This window comes from Sphaerodactylus townsendi, linkage group LG01 (genome assembly GCF_021028975.2).
Source record: "Sphaerodactylus townsendi isolate TG3544 linkage group LG01, MPM_Stown_v2.3, whole genome shotgun sequence".
Classification (NCBI taxonomy): Eukaryota; Metazoa; Chordata; class Lepidosauria; order Squamata; family Sphaerodactylidae; genus Sphaerodactylus; species Sphaerodactylus townsendi.
The window spans coordinates 24,239,940-24,259,057 of record NC_059425.1 but is presented as its reverse complement, the minus strand read 5'-3'; the positions used below and the strand labels follow the sequence as shown (position 1 = coordinate 24,259,057).

General features: G+C 48.1%; 1 protein-coding gene across 2 annotated transcripts; it reads left to right on the top strand.

The window, feature by feature from the left end:
- Positions 1–5,064: 5,064 nt before the first annotated feature.
- On the top strand, positions 5,065–16,984 carry LOC125432739. 2 transcript variants are annotated; one of them, XM_048496755.1, is made up of 7 exons: positions 5,065–6,532; positions 8,189–8,223; positions 8,869–8,991; positions 9,131–9,197; positions 10,334–10,441; positions 15,717–16,086; positions 16,207–16,984. In XM_048496755.1, exons 1-7 carry the CDS (start codon positions 5,087–5,089, stop codon positions 16,701–16,703), a joined length of 2,646 nt encoding a protein of 881 aa, XP_048352712.1. In that variant the 5' UTR covers positions 5,065–5,086; the 3' UTR covers positions 16,704–16,984. The 2 variants fall into 2 exon arrangements, with proteins under 2 accessions (XP_048352712.1, XP_048352622.1); XM_048496665.1 differs by having other exon boundaries at positions 15,717–16,984.
- The last annotated feature ends 2,134 nt before the right edge of the window (positions 16,985–19,118 follow it).

Below are 19,118 nucleotides of genomic sequence, written 5' to 3'. Positions count from 1 at the left end.
GGGGGAAAGCGTGTTTGACTTTAAAATCTTGTTGTAAGAATAGCACATTAAAAAGTTCTGTGCCACGTGTGCTGGTGTGTATGTTTTTGTCCCGGCCTCGTTCGTAAGTGCTTTCGGTGCTTTTGAGCAACCGGCATGTTGGTACGATGTGTCAGTAATAAAAGGTTTTTAAATCATGTTACGTACTCGGCTGCCCTCCCCTCCTTTCCAGTCGGGGTCCCTTGTATTGCAAGCTGTGCCACATTTTACTGAGTGTATATCCCATTTGGTATCTCTGCATGGGATCTGAGGAAACAGTTCAAATAGTTCACCCTTCAAAGAGAGTTGGGGTACACAGACATCACTGCAAACCAAAGCTCAGAATACAAACACATGTTTTAAGGTCCCAAACATATTACAGGCAAACCATGGCTTCCAACAGCTGGGTTGCTGTCACGAGTTTGCTCAGCTCTCCTGTCTGCAGGTACGGCGGCCTCCAGAGGTGAAACAATATCAGTGAAAGTCCCGGAGTCAGGGATGAGTCATCTATGGATTAATCTGGTTGGCTAGGGCATAGTGGGTAGGCTGGGCTGCCTGCCCTATTGGGAGTCATCTGATTACAATAATTTCTCCTCTGTTTTAATAATGTTTCTCTCCCAGATTGATTTCCTGCCAGTCACAGGGAAGCAGCTGCAGGGCAAAGCCATGCTTGACCTTGAGGTCTCCTTGCTTGCAGTGAGGAAGGCCAAGCTGGGCACCCTGATCTCCACCAACCGTGGCGGCGGGGGGGGGGAGATTTCTCGTCTGATCAGAAGGCTTCTGCACCAGTCATGTGGTGGTTTGCCTGGGCCAGGGTGGGCCTTCAAAGAAGGATGAGGGGCGGTTTAACCATAAACAGGAGTTCTGCTCTGCAGACTTCCGCCTGCCAGCAGTATACAAAGCCTGGCTAAAAATAACACCTCTGCCAGTTAATTTATGCAAGTGCATTGTGATTTGTTGATGTCGTTATTGCAGTTCAATATTTTCTTTGGTTGTCTTTTGTAACCGGAGGCCAGGAAAAGCACGGTCAGCCATATACCGATCCTGGGGGTGTTGTGTTTTTGCTCAGCTCCCTTCCAAATTTTTCTGCCACAAACTAGAACTTTCCCTGTTGACCAGTCTCTTCTGGTTTCTGTCCTCGAGTGAATGACATAATGTCTTCTGTCTCAAAGATGGACACGGGGCCAAACTTGCACCATCCCTGGTCACATGTCAAGGATCACTGCTTGGGTCTCCTGCCCCCAGATTGCTGAAAACTCAGCCCTGTTGTGGTTCTTTAAGTTAAAGTAAAACGTAATTGCCTTCCCATGTTATCAGAAAACAAGTTTGAGATCAACAGTATCTCAAATCAATGTATGTTATCAGTCACTCAAAAATGTATCTCAGAACCTTTGGGATGGGGATAGGGCAAACTGCAAAGCACGGCACCTTAATGTTTCAATTTGTGGGTTGGATGTAGGGGTGAGCCCGCGAACCCGGCAGAACCGTAGAAGGAGCGCCAGGCATGCCGGTGCCGGCTACGGCCTTCCGGGCGCACACGCTCCCCCATGAGTCACTGGTCATGAACTGCCTGACTCGCGGTCACCAGGTGTCCCATACAAAAGGACAAAAGGGCTCCTGCCCTCAGGTGAAGATTAGACCCAGACACGGATACTTCCTCCCGCACGTAGCAGCCCGATGAGATCATGCATCACATGATGATCTCCCGCTCTCCGGATCTCCCGACCTCCCGTTCTCCCGCCTGCCCGACCCCTTTACATGCCCCCGTTGAAACCCTAATAAAAGGTGTGAGGGGCGAGCGCACGGCAGAGTTGCCAGGATCACGGGATCCCGCGCTTCCTGCTTGCTGGCTCTCTCCACCAGATGAAATCTCCGCGTCTCGTCTCTTCATTGGGGCCTCGTGGGTACGACTACATTGGATTCCCTGAAGTGCAAGGGACTTGTGGAGGCACGTTACCCTCCCCCTCATCCCCAAAGGTGATGCAGTGTTTGGGGGGTGGGATCTCAAGGAGAAAATGCCACGAGGCTCAGGAAGACAACTAGGGTGAAAATTCTCTTGCTGATGATGAAGAAGAAGAGTTTGGGTTTATATCCCACCTTTCTCTCCTATAAGGAGACTCAAGGCGGCTTTCAAACTCCTTTCCCTTCCTCTCCACACATCTTGTGAGATAGGTGGAGCTGAGAGAGTTCTGAGAGAACTGACTAGCCCAAGGTCACCCAGCTGGAATGTAGGAATGTGGAAACACATCTGGTTCACCAGATAAGCCTCTGCCATTCAGGTGGAGTGGGGAATCAAACCCTGCTCTCCAGATTAGAATTCGCCCACTCTTAACCACTACACCACACTGGCAAGCATGCTGAAGCAAACTTTCCATTGGTGCGATGGGGGCAGGCAGTTGGGTTCAGTCTGCCTCCTCAATGCAGCCTCTCCCTCATCCTTTGGGGAGGCCGGCTGCTGATAGGTGCCCGTTAACAACTGTGATCCGCTGTTCCCCCCTCAGAGTCAGAGGAGTGAAAGGTTAGACGCCATCTGTTTTAAATATTTATAAGTTGGAGCGCTGCATTTTAACTTGTATAAATTTTAGTATTTTATCTTATTATCCACTTGTATGTATTATGTTGTTAACCGCCCTGAGCCCTTTGGGGGAGGGCGGTATAAAAGTGGAATGAATAAATAAAATAAATAAATAAATAAATAAATCTGCTAGTACTTCTGCACTTTGTGGGACTCGGCGCTCTTTGTACACCTTGCCTTTGTACACAAGAGGTGCATCTTGTGCCATGAGAGGGAAGTTGGCTCTTGTGCCAGGGACAAGACGGACCCACGTCCTGCTCAGAGACTGAGCTTATGGAGACATGAAGGAGGTGTCACTGGCTAGCTAGCATCTCACTTTAGTGGCAGTTTGATGTGTGATTTTTCAGCTTAAGCTACCTTCACAGGGTAGTTGTGAGGATAATTAGAGATGGTTGTCATTGCTCTTCGGAAGAAGGGTTAAATACAAATGTAATGCACATAGGAAGAAATTAAAATGATGAATTTGCAGGGTAAGGGTTTTGTTTGTTTTGCTATTAGGGCATAGGTGTCAAACTCGCAGCCCTCCAGATGTTATGGACTACAGTTCTCATCATCCCCTGCCAGAATGATGCTGGCAGGGGATGATGGGAACTGTAGTCCATAACATCTGGAGGGCTGCGAGTTTGACACCTGTGTATTAGGGGATGCTTTCTTAAAATGTTAGTGGGGCAGATCCATGGCTCAGTGCTAGAGCGTCTCTTTGGCACGCAGAAGTTCCCAGGTTCAATCCCAGCATCTCCAATTAAAAGAATCAGGTAGTTGGTGATGTAAAAGGCATAAGAACATAAGAACTATCCTGCTGGATCAGACCAGAGTCCATCTAGTCCAGCACTCTGCTACTCGCAGTGGCCCACCAGGTGCCTTTGGGAGCTCATGTGCAGGATGTGAAAGCAATGGCCTGCTGCTGCTGCTGCTGCTCTGAGCACCTGGTCTGCTAAGGCATTTGCAATCTCAGATCTGCCTGGCACGCTGGAAAGCTGCTGCCATTCTGAGCAATGACTTTGATAGGTCAAAGGACTGACTTAGCTGAAGGCCACAATATGAGTTAGTGTCAGTTTCTAGCATTGCTCCCTGATCTGGATCAAGAAATCAAGTGGGATAGGTCTTGTCTCGGTTGCCTGTGTCTGAATGCTAAGTTGTGATGCAGCACACTGCTGGCCATTTCACAAGCTATGGTTGCTGATGAATATGTTGAACAGTTGATACCATGTCGGTAGGGCAATACCACCACAGGTAACAAAATACATCCTCTCGATCCCTTTCGGGGAGAGGCTGTGCCCTAGTAAAGGGGGAGGTACGCAACCAAAGTGAAAAGAAGAAAACTTGTACCAACCAGGCTACAATAATAACTTCAAAATTTTTTTGTCTCCCACTGGTGTAGCAATTTACTTATAAGTAACCAAAATAATTTTACAACACAATAACAAAATGTTTCAGAAACAATTATTACATCTCTCCCACTGGAGTAATGAAAAAAAAACCTTTTTTGTATACAGTTAGAACGGCACTGCATTAATACAAGGCTGTTAAAGGCAGGTCGAGGTTTTTCAGAAGCACAATAGTGCTTATAATCAAGGAGAACAGCGCTCTGCAATTAGTTTTATTCTTATGCTTCTCCAAGCGTCCTTTTGAAAAACCTTGACCTGCCTTTAACAGCCTTGAATTAAAACGAGGCCAGTTAATTATCTAGACCCTGGCTAGCTGTTATCTTTATATTAAGATTATATTGTGTTGTAAAATTATTTTGGTTACTTATAAGTCAATTGCTACTCTAGTGGGAGACAAAATTTTTTGAAGTAATTATTGTAGCCCGGTTGATACAAGTTTTCTGCTTTTCACTGCGCCTTAGTAAAGAGCATGGTCTGTTTGCAGAAGGTTCCAGGTTTAATCCACGACATCTCCAACTAAAGGATCCCAGGCAGCAGATGCTGCAAAAGATCTCTCTTTATGTTAAATCTACAGCCAGTCGGCCAGCCAACAGCAAGCAAGACAGACTAGTGATCTTGCTTGGAATAGTGGGTTTTGTATGTTTGCTCTGCCACTGTCTGCTTCAGCTGTGCTATCCAACGACTGTCAGAGGTAGGTGAAAGGAAAGCCAACTGATGTAGTATCCCAACAATGTTTTGCTTTCCTCGACCACATTTTAGGGAGTGGTCTGCAGGCAGAAGTCAACAAAATCTGGGTTTCTTCAATAGGAGACTTCTTGGGAATGTGTCATGTACTTTCTGTTCTGGTGAATAGTGAATAGAACGCTTCCATTGGGCTATCCTATTGCATTCAAAATGTGATCTTTTGAGGGGGTGGGGCAGGGGAGGCGGAACAAATGACACAACTCGGCCTACTTCTCTTTGTTTAGTCCAATGCTCCAGTGCCCATTATATTGGCATTCTCATTTTCCGCTCTACTGAACAGACCTGCGTAGCTGAATAAGTTTTGAAGGTAAACTATGTTCAACGACAGATGGGCTTAGCCCAAGCGTCCTAATGCTCTAGGATGAGCACCTCAGCCATCCGCCGAAAGTCCTACAAGAAAGCCCAGCAAGAGGCAGAGGCTTTTGCTCCCATCCAGTGGGAGGGGAATCATGGTGGAGGCGTGGAAGTGCCGGCTGGTAAACTGCAGGTCATGGAGAAGTTCTTCACACCCGTGCCATCAGGCAAGGAGGGGAAGGGAGCTGCTGATATGGATCTGAGGAGCTGCCACCAGCAGTGGGCGGACAGCCGCAGTGATCGGGGTTCTACCCTCTCTTGGTCCTCTTCCACCACAGCCTCCACCTCCTCAGCATCTTGGTCTTCAGAGGCCAGTTTCAACAAGAAGACCTTCCTGAAGGCCAGTCCTCACTCTCAGCATTCTCAGTCCTGCGTGGACATCTCAAGTCAAGCCAGTGCTTTCCATCACGGCCGAGATCAGAAAGTGGCCTACAAGGTGGGAGATCCATCTGGTTCCATGGTTCGGCTGAGGAAAGGCCAGAGCAAGAGCGCTGATCGGCTGTCCCGTCGCCAGGGCCATCAGGAAGTCCAGTTGTTACCAGGTCAAACCGACAGCATTGACAGACGCCTGTATAAGTCCCCCGGCCTAGAGCGCAGTCTCATGTTCAATGAGCAGGCCGAAATCCTTGCCCCAGGGCAACCTCGCCAAACTGCAGCTTCAGGCCCCAGCAAAGGGATCTTGAAAAACGGGGCAGTTACCAGAGGTGACCGGCTGCGGAAGGCAAAGTCCATTGAGACCATCACTGTACGCTCGCTGGAAGGAGAATCTCGGCCTCCTCCTGGGCCTGTTGGTCCTCTGCAGCGACAGAAGCAGCCCCCGAGCAGCCTAGATCTGAGTGCCCCCAAGAAGTCACCCAACATGAAACGGAGGAAGCTGACCGACGAGAAGATGCGTTTTTCACAGTTCCTCAATGAGATCACTCAGCAAGTAATGAGCCCTTCTAGTCTCTGTTCCCTGGGCTGGAAGCCCCCAGCTGTTGCCTTGGCCAGCAAACCCCCCAGCACTGATGGGTCCGATTCCAAAGGCTCCAGCAGCAAAGCCAGCTCACCTGGGTCCTTTCTGGACGTGGCTGAGGGGAAGGAGGAAAAACCTTCACGAGGGAGAAGGAGACTGGTGAGGCCCTCAGCCAAAGGGGATTTTGCCCACAATCACTACACTAGACAACAGCCTAGCCCAGCTCCTGCCAGGACCACTGACGAGACTAGCACCAGTCCAGAATGTGGCCCTCCTGCTCCTCTGACAGTCAGCTGGGGGAGTTTGCCAAAGCAACCAGGAGAGGCGAGCCAGGGGCGAAAGAAACTGCAGGAAACCAAAGCAGGGCTCGGCAAAGACAGTGAAGGTCAAGAATTGCCCCTTCAGAAAGCTGAGGAGGACATGGCAGGAGTTGCTGAGAAGCCAAGTACCACAGACCATCAGGAGAACCGGGCGGGGAAGACCAGGACACTGAGCAAGGTACAAGGGTTCTCGCCAAGGTCTTACGTCAGCAGAGAGCATTTCTTGCTGTCTTGCTGCGCAACCATCACCATCATATGTGGGGGGAGGGGGGAGAGGCCTGCTGTAGTCTACTCAAGAATCACTGGGCTTTTTCTTGATTTCTAATCTTTGTACCTGTTTTAAAACTTTGATGGAATGCTCAGGCACAGAAGTACTAATTTTTTTTAAAAAAATTTTTTCATATGTTCCATAGCTAAATGTTTGCATTCAAAACCAGGATCTTCTTGCAAAGAAGTCTGCATTTTAAGGTTGGAATGCTTCTAATGTCATAAGGTTTCCAACCTCCAGGTGCTGGCTGGAGAGCTCCTGCTATTACAGACGGTTTCCAGGTGACAGATTAGTTCACCTGGAGAAAATGGCCGCTTGAAAGGTGGGGTCTATGGCATTATACCCCAGTAACATCCCTGCTGTCCTCAGGCTCCACTCCTAAATTCTCCAGGTATTTCCTATCCTGCAGCTGGCAACCCTAATAGAGACACTTTTACTTAGTATTTTAATGTCTTGCGCATACAAATAATGTTTTTATAATAGAGTGCACACATATACACTCACATAATGGGTTGTATCCAGCTTTTCAACTGGCGAGTGAAGCAAGGGATCCCCTTTAACTGCTGAAAAGGCGACTTTGGGAATTGTGGGACTCAGAGACGTATCTAGGGAAAACGCAGTCCTGGGGCACCCCTTGTCCCTAGGCAAATACGCCACTGGTTTTATACGTTTCTATCAAAGGCTACATAAAGGCAAATTGAGTTACACAATATCACGCTGTTAACTTCAAAGAGAGCAATCAGAAACACAATACATAGCACGAGTTTCTGTGAATGGATACGAGGGACTCTTGCGATATCACGCTCCAAGTGAGAGTTCCTGGCAGCGGGAAATCTAAAAGCAGCAAATAGTCCTTATGTGAGGTGCTGAAGATTATGGGTCCAGGAAGGTTGGGTGCTGGTTTCACCCAACATCCGAAGCTCCAGCCATGGGTCTGGTTAAAAGAGAAAAGAAGGGCGAATCTTGAACCCTCCTTGTAAGTCCTTTGTGTTTTGATTTGTAAATCCATCATCTTGATGAAATTACATCCTAGGAGTGTCAAAGGGGTGTGTGGGCTAAGTTCTGTATGCTCCTGGACATCTCCCAGAAACTAAACTTATATCAACAATTGGAACAGAAAAAAACTATCTAATTAATAAAACAGTCTAACTAAATACAATAAAAATTAATAAAACATGTAGTAAGATTTATTAATTTGAGTTCCACTGCTTTCATTATTGGCAATAATTTTTCAACAAGCGTGTTTTCTAATCAGTGGAGGACAGACTATGAATGAGTGTCCAGCAATGTTTAATGGTGACCTTCAACAGTGAACTTTGGCATGAGAAAGAGAATAGTGGTGGTACAAGTATGCCTTTATTTTCACTGTGCAATGAATGGGCCATTCAAGTTATTTTTGTATGGAGTTATGAGCCTCTTGCAATGCAACAGTCCAAGCACAGCATATTTAATGACTTTTGCAAATTCTGGAGAGTTGGGGGGTATAAAAGCTCTAAAAATAAATATATGAACCCCAATTTTAACAGTAGTTTGGACTGGGGATGTATTTTCTCTTTGTCTCTCCAGGAATTTCTGGAAGAGGTGAACACAGAACAACGTATGTGAGTATCTAGCTCTACGTTGCTTTGATTTGGGATAACAAGTTCAGGTACTGGTTATGATCCCATGTTTCCCTCATTGTCCATATTTGTGAGGGTCAGTTCCTCCTGTCTACACATCAAGTTAAACTTAAAAGTACAGCTAATTTGGCACTTCCAACCCCTATTCTCACATTTCCCCACGTCTTGTAATATCTGCTACTGCGAACTTTATAAAAAGAGGCCATCTGAGACTTGAAAGTATGACACAAACTTTGTTTAATACCAGTGATATCCTGTGACTGGGAGTGGCTCTTTTTATTATGCCCCCTTGTGGCTGTTCAGAGGACTATCCTCCAATATGGCACCCATGTGTTTCAGAAAAGTGTACAAGGCCTGGTTGTGGCTTGTGTTTGACTGGTGGTTTCCAGAAGAAAACGTAAAACATGAGCCTCCCTGAGGTGTAGGCCTCATGACAGGCCTCATGTCATAGTAGTTATGAATACGGCTCTCCACGAACTGCAGAATAAGCACCATTGCTGTAAACAATCTACAATGATTGACTACAAGGCTGCCACCTTTGGTTTCAATTCTCTGCTGGTGTTCCCTAGAACCGATTCCTTCTAGATACACACTCATCAAGCACTTTGGTTCCTCCTGTCATTACAGCTCTCCCCAGTTGCAACAGCCAACATCCTCAGTCAGGAAGGATGAGGAACAGTCTCGATCAGGCCAGAAAGATCTACAGAAAACTTGGGAAGAACTGGAATCCTTAAAGGAAAATTTTAGCAAGTAAGTTGGCCACTTTGCGGCCGTTGTGCAAGGGACAGCCCTCTTGTCGGGGAATTTAATCTGGAACTAGAAATGTGGATTTTTTGAACAGTCCCCTTTTGCAACTCTGATAACTGGTTTTGTATATGCTTCCTCCTAGGTTTCAGCAAGATTATTCAGACACGCGGCAGACCAACCAACTGCTGGAAGAGAAACTTCAGAATATTGTAAGGGAGACTTTGTGAGGGGATGTGGCAGAGGATGTATTGGGAACCCTTGATTTTAAGCACTTTTGGCAAGTTATGCGGGTTAAAGGGCAAACTGGCTCCTTACCCCTCCCCATATCTCACAGATAAAAATAGGAACACACTTGTAGCGATCCTGTTGCCTACAGGGCTGGAGAAAAATGTCCTATCAGGCTTAATGAGTAGAAATGAAGAACTGAAGGGAGAGCCAGCATGGCATTGTGGTTAACAGTGGTGGACTCTAATCCGGAGAACCAGGTTTGATTTCCCACTCCTGCACATGAAGCCTGCTGGGTGGCCTAGAGCTAGTCACAGTTCTCTCAGAACTCTCATCTCCCTCTCCCTCTCCAGGTGCCTGAGGGTGGGGGAGGCTATTGTAAGCCAATTTGAGACTCCTTGAGTTAGAGAAATCAAGGTGTAAAAACCAACTCCTAGGGCAGAGCTTTTACCATTTTGGTCGCTCTCCTCTGGACATGTAGTCAATATCATTCTCAAATTGTGGGGCCCAAAATTGAACACAGTACTCAAGGTGAGGCCTGACCATTGCAGAATAGAGAGGTACCATTTTGTCTCTTGATCTAGATACTATACTCCTATCGATGCATCCCAGCTTTCTTGGCTGCCGCATCAAACTGCTGACTCATGTTCAGCTTGTGGTCTACTAAGACTCCCAGATCCCTTTCGCATGTAGTGTTGTCAAGCCAGGTGTCACCCATCCTATATCTGTGCATTTCATTTTTTCTGCTTAAAAAATCTCAGAAGCTAAGTAGGGCCGACCCTGGCACGAATACCAGGGTCGTGAGGGACAGACAGGCAATGGCAAGCCATCTCTGAATGGCTCTTACTTTGAAAACAGCACCAGTGGTTGCCTTAAGTCAAATGTGACTTGTGACTTGAAGAAAACTGGTTTTATTACCCAATAGTCCTTCTCGTTCTTTCTTGGGAACCCTGATTAAGGGATTTTATCAAGGAAGATGAGGAAATCTTTCAGTTACTCCCTCTTATTGAATCTCCAGAATTCTTTGGTGTATTAGCATCACTGTGAAACTGGCATGAAACGGATATACATTTATACTGTATCAACGCACTCTTGTTAACCTGCCATTCCTTCCCTCCAGGCTCAGATCATGGCTGAAGAGAGGCAGGCATTGAACCAGCGGATTAATGAACTCCTGGAGAGACTTGTCATGTCTCAAAACACCCTTAACACCTTGGAGAAACTCAACGTGAGTTTTGGAATCACAGAGGGGCATAGAGAAGAGGTGTATGATGAGGGGCTGTCTGGTCTGAGATGGTGGAGCTGGTACCCTGAAGGTGGGGGCAAGGCGGGCAAGCTTAAGCCAGCCTTCTGATATCAACATATCATGTCTGAAATGATTTGGCCTTCAATTCTCACCTCTACTAGAACAACAATCCTTTTATCTATGGTCAGAGCTGTTGTTGATCATTCTTCCAAGTTGCTGTTTCGTCTCTGGGAAATATGGGAATGGAGCATTTTACAAAACAATGGGCTTGCTATTGGCACCATAATTTGGAGTTTAGAAATGGCTTCACATACAAACCACCCACTAAAATAGGTCAGTGTGTTGCAGGCTAGTGGTTAAGGGAATGGGGAGAGTCATAAGTCTCACTTGCATTTTTACCTACTCTTTCCCAAGGATTCCATTACATTTGTCCTCATAATTGTGGATAAGCGCATCCGGATTTACTCCAACCATAAACCCTGGATGACAAGGGAGGTCCAAACTTTGCGCATGATAGGAATATTGGCAGATCTGGTGATGGAGGCAACGAAGTATAGATGTCTTGGCGTGAGCCAGTCTCAAGAGAGGCATTCGACAAGCCAAGATGAGTTATAAGAGAAAAATTGAAGATTATTTTAATAATAACAACATAAGGGCAGGTGTGGCAAGGATTCGAAAGCAAAATTACCAATCATAAAACCAAAGGAACAATGAGGCATTTCTGTAGATTAAGGGGGATTCTTCTTCTCACTGGCTAGAACAGCTAAATCCCACTTTTTTGCCAGCTTTTGAAACAGGTTTATCAGGAAGAGATGTACACAACCACTAAGGTGATTACAGACTCACACCTCACTATTGGAGGAACATGAGGTGAAGACAGGATTTTGAGGGCTTAATGAATCCAAGGAAGGCTGCTGAGCCGGATGACGTATTCGATTCGGTGTTAAAGGAATCGCGTAACCAAGCTGGCTGGTGTTTTGCTGGGATCTTTGCAATGCGATCCTCTATCTGATCCACCATCCACATCTTGTTTGCAGCTTCCACCATTAATTTTCACTGCAAAGAGATTTCCTGCTGACAATCTTCGGGATTATAGACCAAGTGGCACTCCACCCCCACCCATCATCATGAAGTGTTTTGAAAAACTGGTCCATGTAGGCATATTAGTTCTTGCCTTCCGGAAATACATTTGATAAACCTCCGGATTAGCATATCGGACTAATAGATCTCACGAGGAGCGCCATCGTGCCATCAGCTACCTCCCGCACAGCTTTAGGCGCATCTGGACAACGGCAGAATTGTAATGCGAAGATGCTCTTCGCGGACTTTAGTTCTGCATTTTAATACAATCTTCGCCACAAAGACTGGTGATAAAACTTGTGGATCTTGGACTCTCACATTCAATCTGTTTGTGGATTAGGGACTTGCTTCTTGTCTGGGCGTTCCCCAGAGGTTAGACTGCGTCGGGTTTCCCTCAGTTCTTACTCTAAATATGAGGAACGCCACAGGGCTGTGTGTTGAGCCTTTTCCTGTTCACCCTTTATACATATGATTGTACTCCTGTCTATCATAGTAACACCATTATCAAATTTGCTGACCTGACTTTAGCGGTGGTGGGGCTCATCTCTGGAGGGATAGAGTCTGCCTTGCTCGAATGAAGTGGACCGACTACTCTCATGGTGCAGGGGAAAATAGCCATAGTTCTTAACACTAACAAGACAAAGAGGGCTCATAGTGGACTATAGAAGGAATAGCTCAGAATTCAGCCCTTGACTATAAATGGAAGTCAAAGTGGAAGCGGGTAGCTAGTTTTAAATTTCTGGGCGTTATGATTAAGAAAGGATTTGACCGCAGGAATTTACAGACTGCTTGGCGGTAGTTAAGAAAGTAGCAGCAAAGACTGTACTATCTGAGACTTTAAGGGGAAGCAGCTAGCTGGATGGAGAAACTCCTGATTGTCCTTTTACCCGTAATGTGCTATAGAGAGTGTCCTAACCTGCAGCATCTGTTAGCGCTATGGATTTCTCAATTTGCACAGTGGCGAATAGGAAGAGGCAGCTCAAAAGGGTGATCACTACTGTACAAAGGATTATGCGGCTGCCCTCTCCCTCCTTGGAAGAAATCTATAATGCCCGAAGCCTAAATAAAGAAGCCCAAAAATATTCTAAAAGGGACCCGTCTCATCAGCACACTCTCTTTTTAAACTGCTACCATCTGGCAGGCTGATACGGGAACCCTCAAGAACTAGGACAAAGGGGCTTAGAGACGGCTTCTACTCTAGAGCTGTGGCTATGCTAAACTCGCTACTTCATATTGATGTATTTGGGGCTGTGTGTAGGGATGGGTGGAAGAGATGATGATAATGAGTCTGGTGAATTGTTTGCATCGAGGAATGCTGCTGTAAAATTTGGATTTATGCGTGCACAATGACAACCAAATGCTTATACTTAAAACCAGAGGTGGGATCCAGCAGGTTCCTCTCCACCAGTTCGAGGAGTGGAGTTACTAATTATTTGTTATTGTGCCGAGAGGGGTTACCTATGAGTGGGTCAGCTTTTCCATCTCCGCGCCCTTGCACTCTCCCAAAGGAGGCATACTGCCTTTGAAGCGATGAAGGTTCCATATAGCAATTGCGACTAATAATATAACTCCCTGAACTGGGTTAATCCCTTTCAGGTACTGCAATTCATTGATTCTCAGCCTTTTGTACCTTTTATCTCACCAGTCTCTATCAAAGAACCTGTGTGTTTCACCATTGCTGTGTTCAGATTTGTGAGTTGGGGCATTTTCTGTAATGTGATAATGATTTAGAAATGACCTGGTGCAAAAAAATTTTGGGGGGTCGTGGTGGGGTGGCTGCCCATGGGGGCGCCTAACTCAGATTTTGCCCAGGGCTCAGGTTTGCCTAGGCACGCCTCTTCCCCCTTTGCTGAGGGGGGGCTGGCGAGGGTACCTGTTACTAACATTTTTGGATCCCACCACTGATAAAACTCCTATGATAGGGCAGTCATGATATATGCCCTGGGTGCCGCTTGAAGAGGGTAACATCCCTGCCTGCCTGTCCCCACCACCTGCTACAGCCAAACGTCTTAAAGCTCCCTGCAAATGCAAACTTGCCAAAAGGAGCTCCAGCAAGCACTGGGCTCCATGTGTTGATGAGGCCAGAGCCAGGGAGACACCTAGCAGGGTGGAAGGGAGCCTGCTGGAGAGGCAGCAGCGAGGAGAGCTGGGCGCACAAAAGTCTGTGTGGGTTTCCAAGCATGTGCTCACCTCCCCACTGGCCACACGTGCAGCTGGCCCACCACCCCACATGACCCGGGATGGTTGGCTTCCCTCTTCTGGGTGGCAGGCTGGTAGCAGGGTGCAGGGGCCAGCTCCTCCAGCTGAGCCCCTGATGCTGGTGTACCAGAAGAAAGCTGCAGGAGGCTATGTGGATGCAGCTCTGGAGTGCTCAGCATGGCTTCAACAGGCTCCCTGGGGGGCCTGCTACCTGTGCCCAGGATGGTGGACAGCTTGGGCTTCTTCTGGATGCCGCTCTCATTCTGCTTGGCAGCCATCCAAAGCCTCTTGCTGGCCTGAATCATGAAGAAGCAGGGGAAGAGTGTGGAACTTGGTAGCCAGACTGCCAACGTTCTGGGGAGTGATATGGAGGAGGATTCTCAGCAAACTTGCTGAAGGTTGGGATTCCATGCTCGGGTTACTTGGGGATGGGCCTTTGAACTGTGTAACTTCTGCAGAAAGCATAGGAGGGGCCAGTCCTCCAGGGCCTTTCTTATTCAAGGGTAAACCTGGTTGAGGCTAGGCTAGGCAGCTGCATATACCCTGCACCTAGCTGAGTTTCAGGGAGAGGCTCCTGCCACCTTGAGCCAGCAACAAGGTGCATAGGCGGCCAGCAGGAAGACAGGCACAATTTTTGGTAGATATGCCCTCGGGGATTTGAACCCAGATCTCTATCCACCACTCACTGTTACACCGAACTTGCTCCTCCTAACACCATGTATAGTGCGACAACCAGCATTACAGCTTATATTGGATGTATGCCACTTTAATTGTGTGGCTTTGTATATGGAATAAGTAATTTAAGATAGTCCACTGCTCTCTGCTGTGAGCAGCAGTGGCGTAGTGGCTAAGAGCAGGTGCACTCTGATCTGGAGGAACCGGGTTTGATTCCCTGCTCTGCCACCTGAGCTGTGGAAGCTTATCTAGGGAATTCAGATGAGCCTGTGCACTCCCAACACACAATAGCGGGGTGACCTTGGGCTAGTCACAGCTTCTCGGAGCTCTCTCAGCCCCCACCCACTTCACAGGGTGTTTGTTGTGAGGCGGGAAGGGCAAGGAGATTGTCAGCCCCTTTGAGTCTCCTTCAGGAGAGAAAGGGGGGATATAAATCTAAACTCCTCCTCCTCCTCCTCCTCCTCCTCTTCTTCTTCTTCTTCTTCTTCTTCATCATCATCATCATCATCATCATCATCATCATAAAAGGCTGTACTAGAGAAGAGAACTGTGTATCTACATCACAGAATTAACATAGATATAGTACTCAGTCCTCCTCAGGGAATCCCAGGAGCTGTAATTCTGTGAGGGGCTTAGGTATCTCTAACATAAAATTCTTAGCAACATCACCAAATTACAAATTACAGTTCTCACCAAACTACAGTTACCCATCCCTGTGGTTTGAAATCAATAAAAATGTATGCTTGTCTGCACAGAAGTCATGTCTGACTGGCCTGTGGTATCTTTTCAATCCTAAGAGAGTAAGTGTGTAGCGGTTAAGAACGGTGAACTCTAATCTGGAGACATGGCAGGCGTCTCTCAGCTCCCCCATTGACCCATAGCCAAGACCAGGGATGGTATACGAGGGAAGGGGAGGAGGCCGGCACCTGGACATGGTCCGCCCACCCTAGTAGAGGGAGGGGGAAAGGGAGGGGTGGCATGCAAGGGAGGAGAGGGAGGGGAGCGAGTGAGGGGTGGCATTCAAGGGATGGGAGGGGAGGGGAGGGGCACATGAGTGGCAGACTCTTTTCTGGTGGACTGGTGGTGATTTCCTGGTGGTGATTTCCCTACTCCTACGCAGAAAACCTGCTGGGTGACCTTTGGCTAATAACAGTTTTCTCTGAATTCCCACAGCTGTACCTACCTCACAAGATGTCTGTTTGTGGGGAGAGGAAGGGAAGGCGACTGTAAGCCACTTTGAGACTACTCACATGAGAGAAAGGTGAGGTATAAATTCAAACTCTTCTTCTTTGACCTTTTTCAGATCTCAGGACTGCTGTCCAAATCCACTGCGGAGCACCAGCACGAAAAGGCCGACTCCCCTGACAGCTTTTGTTCGCTGACCATCCTGGACATCGTACCCCCTCCTGATTTCAGGGATGGCATCTCCGACGCTCACCCCACACCCATCCAGTTTGACTCGGCCACTGAAACCAGTAAGTTAGGCTGCAGCTCTGAGTCAGACACAGCTACCCCCAATGGAGAGGAGATCCCACTGCTGAGCTACAAAGCCCTATCCCCACCACCAGAAGTACCCAGCAGGCATTGCAGAAACCACACCCAGGTGACCGCCTTCAAGCCTTGGAAGCAGACATCCACAAAATTCTCGGTTGAGCACGTCAACTCGGCAGAGGGCGAGTACAGTGGAGAGGAAACAACTCCGCTGTGCCCTCTCCCAACACCACGCTTCTTATACTTGAGGCAAGAGGCCCTGGTGGCTCCCTCAGGCCCTAGCAGTTTCCCTCCTTTGCCAGGCCCAGAGTCTGTTGTCTTTGGATTGGTGCATCCTACTTCCCCCTCTGGCGTTCCACCAAGCGGGCCACTCGAGCGAGTCCCAGAGGTCAGCAGCTCTGAGAGTTCTGACGACGGCGAGGTCTCGTGGTGCCCAGGCTTGATGGAGAAGGCATCGGGATCCCACCTAGATTATCAGGCCGCCCAGAAGATGTTAGACAGCCTGCTCCGCAAGAACTCCGGGCAAGAGAAGACCCTAGGGAAGGAACCCCTCCAGACTGGCAGACTGGGAGGCTTTAGCTTCACCAGTTACCAAGAGGGGAACGGGCCAGGCAGAACTCCAGACCGTCAACACCGAATTCGCTTCTGTCAGGACTTCTCAAACCCTGTGGAGGAATTGGCAGAGGGGAAGAGCTACCCCTGCCTCCAGTATGTCAGAGGGTCCCTCCCGAGGGGTGCCAAGGGGGAAGCAGGGGGGCTGGAGAGCATCGATGCTGCTCAAGACTCTACTTTACTCTGAAGTGGGAAGACTGCCGCCGGTACGAGGAGAGAACGCTCGAACACTGCATGCTCCTGTTCCCTAATTTCAGCATTTGTGGGGGGAAGCTGGTTCCAGTTACTCGGTGCTGAGAAGAGTGTGATTTGCAGGAAGTTTTGCCCAATGGCACTTGAACGGGAAAGAGATTCTGGGATTATAATCCAAGTTTCAGGGAAGCCCTGATAGATCCTTGTTTCTTCTTCCAGGACTATCTTTGCTTTGGTTGTGTTTCCCTTTAATTAAAAAAAAGATGTGAAACTGAAGAATAAAGCTGTCTGTCCTTGCTGCTGTGCGTGAGGTTTGGCTGTGAGGTGGCAGGTTGCTTGGATAAGTTTTTGCACTTTGATTGACTTCTTTATATCTCGCTTTTCTCCCCAGCTGGCACTCAAAAGCAGCTTAGAACATCACTCTCCCTCCTCCATTCTCTCACAACAAGAACCCTGCGAGGCAGACCAGTCTGAGAGTTTGTGGCAGGCTCAAGGTCACCCACCAAGCTTTCATGGTCGAAGTGGGGATTGGAACCTGGGTAGACCAGGATCCCGGTCCACCGTTCTATCTGCTGCACCACACTGGTGGGGTGGTAGTTGCAGATTATGGGTTGGATCCTAAATGGGTTTCAACTGAAGCAATGGCTTGCCTTTTTGAAGCCCAACTGTCACTTTTACTATTCAGGGGCCAAGCCAGAGGCGTAGCAAGGGGGGGAAGCGCTCGGTGCACTGGTGCGTCCTCTGCCCCATCCCAGAATGCTCCCGTAATGTCCCGTCCGAATGCCCGAATGCCCCCACCATGCCAACCACCATGCCTCCCACACAGGGGAGCACACCCGATGCGTCCTTGGCCCCCGGCCTCTGGCTAAGCCTCTGGGAGGAACAGAGAACTGCTGCCAGTTAGATTGAGCTCAAGTTCACACATGCCCCTTGAAACGCCTTTCATCCCCAGTTCGCTGTTACTGTTGGTGCCCATGTGGAAAACAAAGAGGCAATTAAATGCTCAACTGTCAGCTTTGCACTATGAGAAAAACAGAAAGGCCATGTTAACCTTGGTGATTTGTCCTGGGTTTCTGAATGTGTTTTTCCCTAGTTTTATTCCCTGACCTGTCCAGTTAAACGATCTCAGGTAGCATTTCGGCTTGACAACTTGGAGAGCCATTGCCAGTCAGAGAAGGTAATTCTGAATAACGGGACGGGACAAAAACAGCCATATGCATGTTAAAGAGTATCCTCCAAATCAGAATTTATTTGTTTAGATATTTATACCCTGTGAAGGATGACAAACACGGGTTGCAGGTCTGGCGGGGGAGAGGCGTTCAGCGTCTCTCTCCAGCGCCTTCTCCCTTCACCTTTTATTATGAAGCTTATCAGGGTAAGAAGAAGAAGAGGAGGAGGAGGAGGAGTTTGGATTTATATCCCCCCTTTCTCTCCTGCAGGAGACTCAAAGGGGCTTACAATCTCCTGCTGCGCTGCCCCCTTCACGAAAGCAAACACCCTGTGAGGTGGCCTGGGGGCTGAGGTAGGAGGGGCTCTGAGAAGGCTCGAGGAAGCTGTGGCTAGCCCAAAGGTCACCCAGCTGGCGATGTGTGGGGAGTGCACAGGCTAATCCTGAAGTCCCAGATAGAAACTCCACAGCTCAGGAGGCAGAGCAGGAATCAAGCCGGTTCCTCCAGATTAGATACAGAAGCTCTTAACCTCCTATGCCACTGCTGCTCCTGGACAGGTCAGGGTAACTGGACAGGTCAGGGTAAAAGACAATGGGACCAGCGGGGGGTTACAGGCAAGAGTTGTGCCACCGTGGTCAGCGAAGGCATGTACTTGCGAGAGCTAGAGAGTCTGCGAGTCAGCAGTTTCTGCCCGAATACACATTAGCCCAGAGGAGAGGATGGGCACGTGAGCTGAGGGGGAACTCCCGGCCGGGAGTGTGCTCACCGGGCGGGGCGCCTCCCGGCGTTCAGGCTTCCTTACACCCTGCCTTTCTCCCCAACATGTAATCCAACTGGCTTATAACATCCTTTCCCCCATTTTGTCAACCTGACAGCCCTGTGAGGTAAGTTCGGTTGCAAGAGAATATGACTAGCCCAAGATCACCCAAGGTCAAGCTTCCATTTATTTGTGTATTTATTTATTTACTTAATTTATTCCCTGTTTTTCTCCTCAATGGGGACTCCAAGTGGATTACATCATTGCTTCATTTAATCCTCGGTAACAACCCTGTGGGGTGGGTTAGGCAATGACACTCAGCAGTTGACGCCCTCCTTCACCTTACTTCTCTGTGCTCTTTGGACACCTGTCTCTTCTGTTCCGCTCATTTCCTGTTTCAAAGAGTGCCGAATACTTTTATCAGCCCATCCCAACTGATCAAAGGCCATATCAGGGTAGAAGATATTATTGTATCTGCCCCTAG

Coding starts and splice junctions, on each gene's coding strand:
- LOC125432739 (XM_048496665.1), top strand. CDS start 5,087: ATGAGCACCTCAGCCATCCGCCGAAAGTCCTACAAGAAAGCCCAGCAA. Junction 8,224..8,868: donor GTGAACACAGAACAACGTAT/GTGAGTATCTAG, acceptor CTGTCATTACAG/CTCTCCCCAGTTGCAACAGC. Junction 10,442..15,716: donor ACACCTTGGAGAAACTCAAC/GTGAGTTTTGGA, acceptor GACCTTTTTCAG/ATCTCAGGACTGCTGTCCAA.